Source organism: Chelonia mydas, chromosome 17 (assembly GCF_015237465.2).
Source record: "Chelonia mydas isolate rCheMyd1 chromosome 17, rCheMyd1.pri.v2, whole genome shotgun sequence".
NCBI classification, from domain to species: domain Eukaryota; kingdom Metazoa; phylum Chordata; order Testudines; family Cheloniidae; genus Chelonia; species Chelonia mydas.
In genome coordinates this window covers 19,418,111-19,434,575 of record NC_051257.2, presented here as the reverse complement: position 1 = coordinate 19,434,575, position 16,465 = coordinate 19,418,111, and the positions used below count along the sequence as shown (strand labels likewise).

The following is a 16,465-nucleotide window of genomic DNA, read 5'->3' as shown; positions in this document are numbered from 1 at the left end:
CCAGCCTCTCTCTCCAGGCGCCCTTTCAAACTCCCCTGGGGTTCGAATCGCTTATTTGGCACACACAGGCCGTGTGGAGCCGGGCTGCGTCCAAGGGGGTGTTTTACAAGTGCTCGGAGCTGAAGGCGACAGAGATGACGAGCCGGAGTTGGCCGGGGAGTTTTGCTGCATTATGAAAGCCCATTGAGTCTCAGAACTGAAACAGGTGGGAATCAATGAGGTTACAGAGGGATTTCTGTAGAAATGGCAGCTCCTGGCTAGTGAGGGGCTCATGTATTTATAGACGGATGCTGTCTGTCAGAGTCCATCCATATGTTCACCAGTCCCGGTGCTGATACCCCAGTGCTAAAGGGAGTGAGGGGAGACAGAGCAAATGTATTGGTCATGAGCCTAATCTCCATGGATAGGGGAGGAGACCCTGCTAAACAGCCCTGTGTCCCCCGTGCTGGTGGAATAATTGCCGACTGCACCTGGTTTCCACTGTGGGAAGCAATGGGGGAAGCGTTTGTTGCAGAAAAATAGCAAGCATCTCCGAGCAGTGGAGCGAAACGATGGCGGAAAAACAGAGGGATCTGGGCTCAAGGCGGGTGGCAGTATTGTTAGGCCCAATGCAGAGATGGGTGAGATGCACCCAGTCACCAGTCCTCTCCCCAACTGAGCTAGCCCTGATTTCAGCCTCATGCCCTGTTCCAGAAGTGAACTGGTCCAGCTCTGAGCCACCCGGGGCCCCAGTGGGGTATGAAAATCAGAGTAGGGAGAACTGGTCCGATCCCTGGTCTGAACCTGAGCCCTGCCCCTGAACAACGGTGAGCCAGATGGAGCCCCAGTCACATCTATGCAGATTCTGGGCTCCCTACGGGCCTAGCTGGCTGGCGTTCTGTGGCCTGTGGCATGCAGGAGGTCAGAATGAGTGAGCTAATGATCCCTTCTGGCCTTACAACCCCTGAGTTCTCCTGTTGGTTTGTCAGTCCTGGAAGGTAACACCAAGGGCTGGTTTTGTATAAGCTGTAAACCCTGCCCGATGGCCTAGCTGGCTTGGGCCTCAGGCCCCAGGTGCAAAGCAGCCACCACTTCCCTTGCTTCAAGGGGGAGCACTAAACTAGGGCAGCCCAAAAAGGAATAGGCCCTGCTTGCTTAGGGCCCAGCCAGAGCGCTTGTCCCAGACGCTGCTTTAACACCTCCTCTCCCTGTGAAAGGGGGGAAATGTGAGCTGAGGTGGTGATAGAAACATCTCCTGCTCTTTCTGCAGGACCTTGGGGATCCAAGGAGTCAGGATCTACACCAGTGGGCACGAAGCTTTAGGAATCTCATCTCTATTCCTCAAAACACTTAAGCATGTGCTTCGCTGAATCAGGGCCTTAGTGGATCTGACTCCAGGAGTCTCATCAGGATTCAAGTCAAAGCTTGCCCACCTTTTCCTGTTTGAGGATAGATTACCTGGGCAAGCCGCATAGCCAGGGAGCACGATTTCATCCGTCTGTGAAATGATTCGGTGATACTTGCACAAATAACATTGTACAGGCTTTCAGGAGAGCTGACTGTACCAATGGCCGCTGGGTAAAACATGACAAAATACAGATGGGAAATGTATTCCCATGTCACCTTGACAGATTAAAATGTATGGGGATAGGTAGGACATCTGGTGGTTGGGATCCAAGCGATGTTTCCGCAATTAGAGGGATTTGGGCAGGTTGGTAAGTTTCAGAGTCTCTGGGAGGTAAATCTGAGCCGGTGGAGACTCTTCCCATGTTCCATACAACTGCAGGGAAAGCAGGTGGGCTTCAGGGAATTAGCAACACACGCAGCAGGACATGGCTGCAAGTGGCTGATTTGTATTCACTTGGCGATAGGGCGTCCCTCTCGTCTCTGAATCTGAGTGCATCGAAATATTGCCTCGGAAAGTGGACTCTGTTGAGGCATGTGTGTTTGGAGTGGGGGTGGGTTCTTTGTCTGTTGGTCACTCTTTCTTTCACCTTCACGTTTCTATTTTCTCTCATTCATGCCTCTTTTTCCCTCTTTCATTTTCTCTTTTTTCTTTTCTCACTTTCTCTCTTTCCATCTCTATTAATGCACCTCCTCTCTTTCCCGAATCCTGTTCTCCCTCACAACCACACCGGTTCCCTCTCGCTCCCCAGCGGCTCGCCCCAGGAAACACCCCTGCATCAGCACTTCCCCCCCCATTCCGCTATTCACGAACCCAGGCTTGACTGTCCCCTTGAATTCAAGGGAGCAAACAGGGGACAAGATGCTCCCACTAACATACAAAAGGGCCAGGTCCTGATCTCGCTGACCCTGGTTTTATACCACCAGTGTAACTGCATTGGCTTCAGTGGGTTTACTTCTGATTTACACTAGTATCAATGAGATCGGAACGAGGCTCCCAGAGAGGCATCTGAATAGGGGTGGGGGTGGGGAATCCACCTAGAGAAATGCCAGAAGCATCTGGCATCTCTACAAAGCTTTGCATCATCAGTGACAAGACCCCTTGACTTCAATCAGACGGTTGACATCTAATCTATCTGTCTATCCTGTGTTCATCACTGGGGTTCAGTGTGCTGCTGGTCCGGCTACTTGCTTAGCAACGCACTATAAGAAGAATTTCGCTATCACAAAGTTCTGTGGAGGCAAAATTTCATGGATTTTTGTTAAGTATCGGGGTAGCCATGTTAGTCTGTATCCACAGAAACAACAAGGAGTCTAGTGGCACCTTAAAGACTGACAGATTTATTTGGGCATAAGCTTTCGTGGGTAAAAAACCCACTTCTTCAGATGCATGGAGTGAAAATTACAGATGCAGGCATACAGATACTGGCACATAAAGAGAACTCGCTTCTCTTCATATGTCGGTATATTTATCTAATCCTGATGGCGGCCTCTGAGTCCTATTGTAATAATAATAACAGTTCATGGATCAGCCTCTATGGGGGGATAATGATCCTGACTGTCTTTGCGAGCTACTGATGAAATGGTGATGAGCTGGTCATGGGGAGCCGACATAGAACAGAAAGAGCTGGCTATTCTGCTGATGGTTATTTCCTATTTGGAGATAATCATATCCTGAAATCAGAGGTCAAATCTGATTACTGCCAATCTAGGGGAAATTACCTTGCCACTAGCCCATGCTCTGACTGCCAGCCCCTAATTTTCTAGGAGGAGCTCATATCCAACTGCACCTACTTTCAGCATGTCCAAATCATAGACTGGATGCTTGAAGTGTAGATGGATTGAGGGGACTTTTCCCAGGGACTGCACTGGGAAGCAGAGCTGAAGAACTCCCGTTAGGGAATGAATTATTTTTTCAAGTACCCTCTTTTTCCTCTAGCTCTTTAAATATATATAAATATCTATCTATCTATCTATCTATATATATATATAGAGAGAGAGACAGTGCTTGACTGGCACTAGCATGATTGCGTACACCGGTGCATAAGCAATAGAGTTAAGATGACTGTTTAGGTTCACCATGATGGAATCATGAAATAAATACGACTGTCGTATTCGACGCAGGCTTTAGAATACATTTTGACCCCAAGGTTTAGTACTGTGTAATTGGCCAGCTGTATTATCATATTTTCACTTGTCTTCCTTGAAGCATGTCTTTATTATTTATTTCTGTATTGCAGAGCAGGGATCAGGGCCCCATTGTGCTGGATGCTATTAAAAAACCCCTATAATGACAAGATGGTCTCTCCACTGAAGAGTTTCATCTCCCATGATGTACCACGCAGCTCAATCAGAGGGAAGACCGCATTGCTTCATGGGAGAGGTAGTCCAGCCAGGCAGCCTGTCCCACAGTGCAGAATGGGGGCTTCAGGGTACCTGAACTACAATTCCCATGAGGCAATGAAGCACCATAGGGAAATACAGTTTCATGTTGAATGGACTCAAAACGATCAGTTCAACAAACTGAAAGGGCTCCGTATTATCCCCCCTGTTTTACAGGCAGAGAAACTGTCACACAAAGAGGCCCTAGGCATGTGCTTAACTTTCCTCACGTGAGTAAGTCCCACTGATTTCAGTGTCAGTGCTCAGGTGAGTAAGTGGAACATTTGCTTATGTGCCGGCAGAATCAGGGGCTAAGTGGCTTGCTCTACGTCACACAATGGGCCTGTAGCAGAGGCGGGCCCTACAGAGGAAGAATGGGTCTAGTGGTTAGGGCATCGGCCTAAGACTTGGCTTCACTTCCTTAGTCTCTGCGTGGCCTTGGGTAAGTCACTTGGTGTCTATCTGTCCAATGGAGATAACAGCCCTGCCCTGCCTCCCAGGGATGTTGTGAGGATAGATACATCGCAGATTGTGAGGTGCTCATATTCCATGGCAAAGGGGGCCCTGTAAGTACAGGAGATAGAACCCAGGAGTCCTGAGCAGAGCTCTGTGAACCCTTCCAAGTGCCATGCAGAGCCAGCTTACGAATGTTTTTTGTCAGAACAGCTTTGTGTGGGTTCCCAGGCTCTGAAGTGTAACAACATAAAAAGGTCGGGGTTTGATCTTCCCAGCTGGATCTCGCTGTGCCCCACAAGCCAGCTCTGGGGTGGTGACATCAGGAGTGGAAGTACTGGCCATGCTGGACTGAGCCCTGCGATGCGTCCCATGGGACCACGGTTGGTACTCAAAGGGCCTCGGTGATGGGAAGACTCAGCAAGATCTCAGCTATCCAGAGAGAGACCCCAAAATCCCTATCCAGATTCCCTGAACATTATGGGCACAGACCCTGAGTGGCCTATCAATGGCTTGCAAACAGATCAGACTCCAGCCAGAGCTGATTTCAAGTGTATCTGAGCTTCAACGCAGGTGCTGTTCGCACCACTCATCCCAACGCCCGATCCTCTTCTGTAACCACTGTGCAAGGCTGCTTGGCACTGCTTTACCATGTGTCCCAGAACCATTCGAGCTGCAGTGACTTTCAGTCCCAGGAGAACTCATAAGTAATTGCCAGGAAGGAAGGCAGCAGGAGGCTGTGGCCTTACACAGCCGGATTGGGGAGCCTGTCTCCTCCGTGAAAGTAGCTATCCCAAGGTCTCTCATGACCAGGTCATCTAATAACATGTGGCTTTAAAACGCCGGTACCTCCATTCAGTTCTCCCCTGATGCTTTCAGCACTGCAACCCTGTGGACAGCTCCCACTACACAGATATAGGGCCAGCTCTGCCCTTCCCAGCCCAGCTGCGAGGGCAGGAAAGTCCTAGCATGTGGCATTTCAGGTGATGCTGTCAAGACACAAGCCCACAATGAAGTGACTTTTGCACTTGTGGAAAGATGCCAATGTCTGGTGTTCTCATTTAAAATTCCCCAGAACATTACAGCATCGTGTCTCTAGACCCAACAGTGATGGGGTGGCATGAGAAGTTAGATCAGTGGTTCTCAACCGTTTCAGACTACTGTACCCCTTTCAGGAGTCTGATTTGTCTTTCATGCCCCCCAATTTCCAGCTCACTTAAAAATGACTTGCTTACAAAACCAGACGTAAACATGCGCACTATTCATGACAAATTGCTGACTCGCTCATTTTTACCATGTAATTATGAAATAAATCGATTGTAATATAAATATCATACTTACATTTCAGTGCAGAGTATATCGAGCAGTATAAACAAGTCATTGTCTGCATGACATTTTAGTGTGTATTGATTTCACCAGTGCTTTTTATGTAGCTTGTTGTAAAACTAGGCAAATATCTGGACAAGTTGATGTACCCCCCGGAAGACCTCTGCATAGCCCCCGGGGTACATGTACCCCTTTTTGAGAACCACTGGGTTAGGTAGATTAGATGATATAGGGATCGATGGATGTGGGGAGACAGAGAGAGAGAGGTGCCTATGCTAAATGGTTATAAGGGGACATCCCTGGGAATGTCTACACTGCAGCTAGGAGTACCCTGGGTAGACAGGCATGAGCTAGCAGGGCTCAAGCTAGCGTGGACATTGCGGCAAGGCCAGAGGCTCAGACTAGCCACCTGAGCTCAGAGCCGTGTAGACACCCAGTGAGGGAGCTGGGCCTGCTCTAAGGATTGCACGGCTGACCCCTGGGGATTGTCCTAACGGGGCTTGCGTCCGTCCCAAGGAATCACAAAGGGTTTCAGCCGAGTTTTGTAAAAGAGGTGAGGTGCCTCCATTTTTCACTGCGTGATTTGTGATGCCTTAAAGGGGCCTTGATTAGCAGAGAGTGCGGAGCACCTGACCTCTGAGAATCACATTGATTATTTGCTATGTCAGAACTCTCCATTTCTGGAGACTTCTTTGGCAACAGAAAGAATCACTGAACGTCAAAGGCAAAGCAAAGATGCCCCGTTCGCAGATTTGATTTGATTATTAAGGAGAACAATATATCCTGTGAGCACGAAGCACTCAGATAGGGCTTTTCAGCCAAGAATCCCAAAGCATTTTACAAAAAGTGGCTAAGTATTATTATCCCCATTGTATAGATGGGGACACTGAGGCACAGAGCAAGGCACTGACTTGTTCAAGATCACTCCTGGCAGAGCCAGGACTAGAACTCAGGGCTGGGATCTGGAAAACTAGATGCCCAAAGTTTACAGCCCTAAATCTCAATTTAGGCACCTGAATAAGCACCCACCAGTAGGAGATGCTGGGCTTGCTGCTCTTTTGAAAATCAGGCCACAGAATTCCTGGATCTAATCACTGGAGAGCGCTGCCTAGATCTGCATGTACAGATCAGGCTGACTCCCCGTTGTCCAGACAAGGCGAGGCCCTTCGGCTCTGCTTCCTGGGTCCTGCTGGAGTTGTGGGTAGGAAAGACAAGTGTGATATTGCTCCCCAGAAGACAAGAGCTTGACTTTCAAACCAGGAAAAGTCCGATCTGAGCTTAACGCAGTGGTGGATGCAGAATGTCACAACCTGCATAGATGCCCAGGCTGAGCCTCTCATCGGCCTGATTGAATCGGGGCATCCTGGATCCAAAGGTATTTATGTCTCTCCTCCTCGGCGGGAATGTTAGCCAAGACCCAGGTTTCTCATTCCGGCTGAGGGCACTGCTGGTTATTTTTGGAGGGGGAAAAAAAAGCCTGGAATTTGATGGTGGAGGAAGGAGACAGGGACACGTGAAGGTGAAAGAGCAGGAGAGAAAAGAGGGGAGGAGCGAGAGGGTGATAAACCAGAAGTGGTGTTCTTCTCTCACGGGCTTTTCCTCTCCCATGGAAACCAGATGCCGGGGAGGAGGGTGGGGCTGCAGGGAGACCCTGGGCGCTCGTTTTGGCCTGGGAACCGTTGCCCTGTGGGTGAGGAGTGCTGAGCAGTGATCGGCAATTCCAAGCCTGTTCATGGATTAGCTCATAGCCAGCTGTGTGGCCTGCGTAGAATCGCCTACACATACACGTGTGCCTTTTTCACCCCTGCCCCAGCGTCGGCTATTCAAAAGCTCTTCCACCCGCCAGCATGGTCCAGCCGTTAACAGTCCATACTGGGCTCGGTGAATAATGGCTCTTGCTTGAATAGCGCCTCGCCTCTCTAAGTGCTTCCAAACTAGGAGGGGGACTGAGCCGGCTGTTGTGCAGTGGGGAAGGCAGTGGGCTGGGATTCAGGAGCGCTGGTGTCCTGCCCCTGTTGTGTGACATGGGCAAGTTACTGCTCCAGGCTCCTGTCTCTCTGCCTTGCACGTACTGAGTGTCAGCTGTGTGGCGCGAGGCCTGTGTATATACAGCGTGCAGCGCAGTGCACCCCAACCCCAGCTGAGGCTGCTAGGTGCTGCTGCAATACATACAACAGCAACAGCCGAGCTGTAGCCACTTCTGGGGTGGGGCCTGGCCACTGCTGAACAGCGCACGACGACCCCAGCTGACAGTGTAGGACAGGGAAGGAAGGGCTGCGTATCTCATGGAAACCACAGGGCGAATGTGGCCAGGTGGAAAGAAACCGCCAGGGCTGGGATTTGACCGAGCCGCTGGTTGGGGGGCACAGAAACATGCAATAGGGGTCCTGGGGCTGATGGGACCGAAAGGAGTGGGGGAGAAGGGGTTCCACTCCCATCCATCCCATCCTGAGCAGCGCTCCACTAGATGCAGGAGGGTAGACTCAGACGATTCACGGGGGAAAGGAGGAATATCCGGGATGGGGGCCTTGCTTGGGGCACCTAAAGCCGACCCCACTGGGCCTTTAGCAACCCCCCCCCCCACACACACACACTGGCAGAAGACTTGCCATGGGAACTTCAGTGACCTCACACTCCCCAAAGAGACAGCCCCTCCCTCAGCACAGATCCCTGGTGCCCTGCCGAGGCACCGAGTGAGCGCTGGATCCGAGGGAGGGACGCCCCCGTCTGAGTCTTTAGCTCCACCTGGGGGAGGGTCTGAATCAAAGTAGAGCAGGTGTGGCCCCATGGGACCCATGCACTAAAGAGTGGAGCCATGGTGCGTCCATGGCTGATACAGTCACGTCAGAGCCTACAAGGAAGGGGTGTGTGTCTCTGTGGGTTTACAATCAGCTGTGTGTGTCTCTGTGGGTTTACAATCAGCTGACAGAGAAGGGATGGGCTGTGAGGCGCTTGGCATTGCAGCCCAAGGGGCAAATGGTCCTCCATGCAATTCCCAGAGGGTCTGGAGGATCAGATGCAGCGAGGTCTCTTGGCCCTTTAATCCCTTTGCCCTGGGGATCAAACCAGGGAGCTCCTGGAGTTGTCACTCAATAGCATGCATCTATAGACCCCAGTGGACCTGCTCATATGTATTTCGCCCATTCACTGTAGCAGCATGGAGTTTAGGGGTGCCCTGCAGAACTCCTGGCTTTGCTTGGGCTCAATACTGGCTCAGAAATGTCTTGTAAATGTCTTGTACCAGGGGGTTGCCTGGTAAGTGAACTCCAAACAGATGCTGTTAGAGATCAAAGGTTTCAGGGAGCATGTCTAGTGGTTAGAGTTAAGCCTCCTTCAGTCTAGTCGCTCTTGGCCACTGCCTCGCTCTGTGACCTTGGTTGAGTCACTTAACCTTTCTGTGCCTCAGTTTCCCCATCTGTAAAATGTTTGTTTGAGGGCATTTATCCGGCAGACCACACCAGTATGCTTTTCCACTTGGACAGCAAATGACTGGGGACCATCAGATTGCACCTGAGCCCCTGAGATTTAGGGGTGGGGCAGGGGATGCTTCCCCTCTCTCTATCGTAGCCCTGGAACTGCAGTGAATTGCTCTGAGAAGATGGCTAGCTCCAAGCCCCAGTGAGAGGCTGCCATCACCCAGATAAGCTTCCTCTACGTCTTCCTGAAGCTGACATGGTTGGATGTGCTGCTCCCCCATGAGTGATTAGCTCATTAGCGTAACTGCTTTCCCCAGCAGTAGGCGAAATTTTGGAAGCAGGTTGGGTGCCGCGTTACAGCTGGGCCATTTCACCGGCAATTAATCTTCATCAGAGCAGCCTGGCCCAGATTGCCACTGCCTCCCCAGACATGAGCGCCTCTTGCCCATCTTCCCAGCCCGGCTAAGGGGAGACGGCTTCAGGACGGGGCTTGGAAGGGAGCAGAAGTGCCGCGGCTGTGTGCGAGAGGTGGATGTGAACTGGGGCCTGGGGTTCACCCGGTCTGTTCATTTACAGTCATTTTCAGCAGTCCTGGAATCAAAGCGTGAGGCATGAGTCAATGCACAGGCCACCGGCGGTTTCAGAGGCGCCTGTGTCCTCCATCCAAGTGCTGTTGTCTCCTGTGAATGTGGGTCTTTGGAGGGTGCTAGTGTGTGCGAGGAGAGAGGGAGGGGATGAGCTAGACCCTGGTGTTTGGAGCTGAATGCGTGGCTGGTTCGCAGGAGGCTTGTGGCTTGTAGAACCATAGGGCTGGAAGGGACCTCAAGAGGGCATCTAATCCATCCCGCAGCTGTGGACTCAGTTCCCATCTCTGCTGTCGACTCAACTGGCCGATCACGTAGGGCGAGATTTTTTCAGAGCCACGCAGCCAGCGTGCTGAGCTGCTGAAAAAATCCAGCCATTAAATTCTCACCTCGCGTTGCGTCAGAACCTCTGAATTTTCAGCTACCTGCTGGGGCTTCCCCTCTCCAGCTTCACTTTCCAGGCTCAAGGAGCATCCCAGGCATGAGTTAATATCTGATGATCAAATAAACTAGATAAAAGCTTTTCTTGAGACGAGAATCACTCACAAGAGAGATACAGGAGCAGGAAACTTTTCATTCTGGCTTGTCGAGTTAGAACCAGCTAGGCTGGATTCCGTCTGCCTCCATCCGCCCAACAAAGCAGTTACGGGCTAAGGTCAGATTTTCTTGGCTCCGACCACAAGAGGAAGGGTGGCCTTCCATATGACCCCAGTGCTAAGTGGTGTGGTTAAGCTGATTTACACCAGCTGTGGATCTGGCCCACTCCAGTTCATGCCTCCACATGTAGGGCTCCAGCTATGGTACAGGGCACCTCAGCAGAGCTGTGATCAGAGGCGCTTTGCCCACCGGGGTGTGGGGCAGTGGCCCCCATGCATGGTGGGAGCCATTAAGGAAATTTCCCCAAAAGGTGGTATGCACCCCAGTGATTCCCCTTAAGAGGCGGAGCTCCAGGCTTCTTCAGGGCCCCTGGGCCACAAGGCAGCACGTGCAGCATGGGCTAGTGGGTAGGGCGCAGGGCTGGCAGCTAGGAGAGCTGTGCTCTAGTCCGGAGTCTCTGCCACTTACGTGTTGCATGACCTTGGTCAAGCACTTTTCCATTCTGTGCCTCCATTTCCCCTCCGGACCTTTGTCTGTTTAGATTGTGGTGGTGTCCAGCTTGGCTTCATGCTGCGTTTTCCCATAGCCGTGCGCTGTCCATGGGCAATAAGAGCCTGTGGAGGTGGGCCCCCCCACACCTTGCCCTCCCCGCCTCCCCCTGGTAGAGTGCCCATGGCAGCCAGCGTCTCTGGGCACAAGGCCCTAGAGCTCCCCCCCCCCCCCCCCCGCTTCGAATGGGCAGGGGCGGCTGGGGGGAGGCAGTGGGCATTGGGGACAGCTTTTTCTGCACAGAGTCGGAGCCGTGTTTCTCAACCCCCCCCCCCAAGCCTCCCCCCACTTCCACATCCAACGAGGTCCTTAAAAGCTTCCGCACAGGCCGCAACAGACGGCTACGTTGCCTGGCAACCGGCAGTACATTAGATCGAGTGAATTAAAATAGCTCTGGATGTTGACCCTTCTCAAACAAAACTTGGAGCAGTTAACGAGCCCCGTAGCTGCCACTTGTCCCTGTGCCCCGTGCATGGCCTGGAGCCACGCTGCCAGGGAGCAGCGTGCCAGGGCCTGCAGGTCAAACCCTGTGGTCCTGACCCAGAACCCACTCCTGGGGTAAATTACACCCCCAGTCTCCATTCTGCCAGGCGCTTTACAACCCCTGGGCAGGACACAAGGGCCTTGAAAGGGGGGAACCAACCCCAGGGGATACCTCCCCCCACCTTGAAACACACCAGCCCCCTACACCAGTCCTGCGCCCAGGCGTGGACTCCCACTGTTACAAAGGGGGAAACTGAGGCACAGAGCAGGGCAGTGACTTGCCCAGGTTCACAAATGGCTTCTGTGGCATTGCTGGGAATAGTGCCCAGTTCTCTGGCGTCCCAGACCGGTGCTTTAACTACTCCGGAAAGACAAGTGGCTCAGTTTGTTACCCATATGTAAAGAGATGACTGTACAAGTTCAGAGCTCTGTGGGGGAACAGACAGAAAGAGGGAGCAGATCCCATTAGCGTAATCTGTTCTTAACTGGCACATGTATGGGGCTAAATTGTGCCCATGAGTACGATTTCCTTGCCAAGGAGAAAAGGCCAAGCAGAGTGTCCTTTGGGTGGGGAATGGAGCTGGAAACGGGGTTAGCACTGGCATCTCCTGCACCTGGAGAAGGGGCACTGGGCCAGTCCCTCTGCCCAGGGGCTCGGGGAGTTGGGCCTGGCCTGCCCAGCTGTGCCGTCTCTGAGATGCAGAGCCCTACTGACCTCTCTAGGCAGGGCCCCAGTGCGCTCAGGGCATGGTATCTGAATGGTTTCGGCCATTTCCTGCCTGGATCTGTTGATCATTGATCACCCTCTCGCAGCGGGGCAGTCCCAGTGTGCCCCAGGGCACCCGAACCAGGACTCCCATTCGTTCTCAACTAGCCTGCCAGGGTGGGCGCCTGGATGCAGGTTCCCTTAGGAAGCAGGGGATACAGCGGCTGGCCAAGGCAGCCTGGAGAAGTCGCTCCCTCCAGGCTCCAGGGGGTGGTTTCCCCTCTTGTGCCGGTGGGTGGAAGGAAATGACTGGAGTGTGGGCTCCTGGCCAGAGCCGTGGGCTCCTAAGGTCTAGCTGAGGTTGGGCTCTGAAGGAGAAGAGCCATTCGCCATGCGGGGAGAGAACTCCACGGCCATTGAAGTCAGCGGGGGTTTAACCGCCCCCTCAGTGGTGGGCGTCTCTCTGCTCATTGGCAAAGTGGGCCACACGTTGGGGCTTGTGCTGGGCTCCTCCCTGCTCCTGGGTGCTCAGGGTGCAGCAACAAGGGTCATTGATGCATCTGCCTGAGTGGGCCAGACGCTCAGCTCGGTGACACTGAGGTGTTCTGGGGCAGCGCCCTCAATTTCCCCACAATGCACTGCTGCAAAGCGGCGGACGCGCAAACCAGACTGACACGCTCTAGGGCCGGAGGGGAGCCTCTTTGTCCCGGCTCTGGAACTCACGCATTGAGATTGCTCAGCGGGTTTCCTTGTCTCTGGCCTCTAACTATGGGGAGGCTGCAGGGGGTTATGGGGTACTCGCTCCCTGTGCTGGGGAGATGTTCCTGCCTTTTTTCTAAGCCATGCTAACTGCACCCCCAAGGCTTTTTGCAGTGGGCACCTGATACGAATAATTAAGTTTTGTACTTAATTTCATAACCTACTTCCCAAGAGACACGCAGTAGCCAGATTTCATCGACAGGCTCTAGGGATATTGGAGGCTGCACGGGTGCCTGGTAATTTGCTATTGGTACCTAATCGTTGTCTCAGCTTGCAGGTAGCTCCCAGCACACCCAGCTCTCGCAAACCTTTTCATTAGCTCAGGAGCGCGGCTGGGGTTTTCCTGCAGTGAGGATGCAAAGTGGCCATCATAGAACCACCTAGACTTGTGCAAAATGCACCCTTTCAGCTTGTGTTTAATGAAATAATCCAGTTCAACAAGATGACCAAGGACTGATGGTGCTTTGCTACCGCCAGGGACTCAAAAGAGATGGCTTGGTTCAGCAGTGCAGAGAGATCTCTTCTCAAGCTGCATGTCTCGGGCGAGGGTGGGGAGGAGGGTGGAATTGTATCAGAGCTCTCGGAGACGGCTGAATCTGGCTTCCCTTGAAGCCAGTGACCAAACTCCTTTTACCAAAGGAAGGATCAAATTAAGATGCGGGGAAGCAGCTCTGAAGCAGGTTGAATGCCACCATTACCAGAGGGGATGACTGACTGGTGTGTAACCACCCCCCTGCTCTGGCTGGCTGTTAGCGCTGAACCCGGGACTTCTGGCTCGAAAAGCGAGAGCCGCTGCTATGTGATCTTAACAACCAGCTCTGTAGCTCTTAGGCAATAGCAGATTCATACAGCTCTATGCACGGTCCAGCCTCCACAGAGAGACAGAAGAGCCGCATTGTAAATCTGGCTACAGTGATAAGCATGTGGGTTGCCTTACTGTGAATTAGATTTGAATCCCAGCTGGGTCAGCTCTTCTTAGATTTTCCAGGGGTAGGTGACTACGGTGCTATTTGAAATGCAGCTCTCCTCTAACAAGGGGCAATATTAAGTGACACCTCCTCTTTCCAGAGTCCTGCTTCCTTGTGTGCGTCAGTCAGATCTGCTGGCTTGAGGAACCAAAATGGGTTGTGGCTACATTTCATTCCTGTTGGCCCTCCTGAGGCATCAGCAGCAGAATTGTTGGCAAAGTTCCAACCAGTTAAACCCTACATGGAATCCTGGTTTAGATATGGGGGTGGCGGCTGCGGAGTTGTGATCCAGGGCAAATAGGAAGACAATGGGGTTGCATAGATGTCACCGATGGCATGGTTTGGCCAGCAGAACCTTGATTACTGGTGATGATGTGCAAGAAAGAAAAGAACCCGGCTTGACTCTCAGATCCCAGGCATTTGCTAGTAAACAGATCAGGTTTGAGCTGGAAATCCTGTTGACACGATGAACCCAGATGCCATTTCTGCAGTCTCTTTGCTGAGTAGGGCCTCACTTTCTAAAGCCGTCCAAGTTGGACCTCGCTGCACTTGGTCCAGGGATGGGATCCCCTGTTGAAGGAGGGTCTTTCACGTGATGCTTTTATTGCTCGATGACATGGGATCTGTGCCCACTTGGCAGTGTCCTTTCATTTGCATCCCCATGGCTCCAGGAACCCTCCTGGATTAGAATCTCCTTCTCTCTCTGTCTTAACGGCAGCTGCCCTGCCTGGCTGCCGGCGTCCGTCCCCGAAGTGCTGAGAAGCAGATTAGAACAGCTCGTCCCCCATTAAGCTGTCAGTATTAATTAGGCAGAGTGGCTTAGTGCTCAGCTGTATATTTTTTCCTTCCTCCTGGTTGGGGAGAGGGAAGCTGGAAATGACTTACCATGAATTTGTTTCTCTCCCTCGCAGGGGCTGCGGAGTTGGTGGGCGCACGCTGGGATGGCCCTCTATAACAACGGGGCCAAGATGCCTTCCCCCCAGGAGGCGGCCAATGGCTTTCCCCAACCCGGCGCCTCCGGCACCTGGCACAAGCCGGAGGAGGAGGCGCGGCTGGTGGAGCCCAGCCTGGTGAAGAAGGCTCACCGGGAGATCCTGGATCACGAGCGGAAGCGGCGGGTGGAGCTGAAGTGCATGGAGCTGCAGGAGATGATGGAGGAGCAAGGGTGAGTGATGTCCTTCTGGAGGAGGCTGCTTTTCTGAGTGTGGCAGGGGGGGACCGTTTCTCCCCTAGCAAAGCCCACACCATACACTCCAGTCTACGCACACTGCTCTCCAGCATTGCACGGTCCTAAAAGGCCACCGGAGCCAGGCCAACTGCAACCCAGTACATCGCACCCCGGAGCAGGTCGTTAGCCATCCTCACCCACAGCAGGGCAGTGCCTGGGAATCCCCGGTCCCCAGCCCCATATTCAATCCACTAGACCATGCTGGATTTCTCCACCACTCGCCACGCTGCATTCTAGGCCAGGGCTGCTCACGTTACGGCCTAGAGCAGGAGGCCTTGGTAATAAAGATGTAGCCTCTGTCTAGTGCTTTTTACATCCCCAGGGCTCGACAGACACTGGCCCAAAGGATCAAAAACAGGGGCTTCAAGTAAGGCCCCTGTGGCTGAATGTAGGTGGGTTTTACAAAAGTGCCCAGGTGAGTTAGGAGCAAAGGTCCTATTGACTTGAGTGGGGTTTGTGCGCCTACATCCCAGAGGCATTTCTGAAATCTGTAGCTAAATATGGATTTTGGAGACTAAGCTGTGGCTCCTCTGGTTGGAAACATTGGCCATTGCCTCATTCCAGCTCTGTGTTATCTGACAAGGCAAAGGCTCAGCTCCTCGAGGTGCTTAGGTACCTAATGCCTGTTGATTTCAATGGAAGTTAGGAGCCCCAAGACCTTTGAGGATCTGGGCTAAAGTGTCTGAGCCCAAGAGCACAGAGCGGTCGGTGTCAGAGCCAGGATTAGCACTCAGGATCTCCCAGCCCTGTGCCCGTTCGTGCAGACTGGTGGTCAGTCAGAGGAAGCAAAGGAGAGGCTGGAATGGCAGAGAGGTTGAGGTGCAGGGTGGTTCATGCGGTGGGTTCTCTCCCTGGTGTGGCGGTTTGGGGTGTAAGACTGGGAAAGCACCAAGGTTGAGCTGCTGCTACCAAACCAGAGGTCTGGCAGATCCACGTTCCACCCCAGTGCTCCCAGATCCTGTTCGTGCATGTCTCAGCGCACATCGTGTTCTCCCGGGAACACAGGGATCAGACCCATGGCCCATCTCACCCAGAGTGCTGCCACCCAGATGACTAGCACGTGGGTCTCTTCTCCGTTCCCTCTTCCTCCATCCAGACCACCATGCTGCTCTATGCCCTCAGGGGATCTGTCCCAAAATATTTTGGGGCCAAATCTTACTGAGCCCAGGCCTGGGAGTGCACTGCAGAGTATGATCAGAGACAGGCAGATAAACGGAGGGACAGTGAGGTGCATCGTTAGCCCAAAATGTAATGTGTCCATGTTTTTCTGTCCTGCTCAGAAGCTACAAGATGCCCAAGTGGCTGCCTCCTGGTTCTGAATACCCTCTCACATGTCTGATCACATGACCCTTCCACACACGATCCTTCTTTTCCATATCTGTCATTGTCTCCCAGCCTTTCTTGACAGCTTCTCACCATAGGCATTTCTCCAGCTGGGTGGGCAGGCAAGAGGCCATCTGCACTGACAACACCCAGAGCTGTCTGGAGCTGCCAGACTGGGGCATTCACATATGGAGAGAGGCAGTCTTAGAATCATAGAATATCGGGGTTGGAAGGGGATCTCAGGAGGTCATCTAGTCCCACCCCCTGCTCAAAGCAGGATCAATCCCCAATTTTTGCCCCAGATCCCT

At 52.8% G+C, this 16,465-nt stretch overlaps 1 protein-coding gene across 3 annotated transcripts in view; it reads left to right on the top strand.

Moving 5' to 3' along the window:
- Nucleotides 1-16,465, top strand: part of SRRM3 (serine/arginine repetitive matrix 3) — a 190,281-nt gene that overhangs the window by 68,141 nt on the left and 105,675 nt on the right. For all 3 annotated transcript variants that reach the window (XM_043531236.1, XM_037880792.2, XM_043531237.1), the window contains one exon: nt 14,518-14,771. In XM_043531236.1, the coding sequence (XP_043387171.1) occupies nt 14,548-14,771 (224 nt within the window). In that variant the 5' untranslated portion in view covers nt 14,518-14,547. The remainder of the gene's footprint in view (nt 1-14,517; nt 14,772-16,465) is intronic.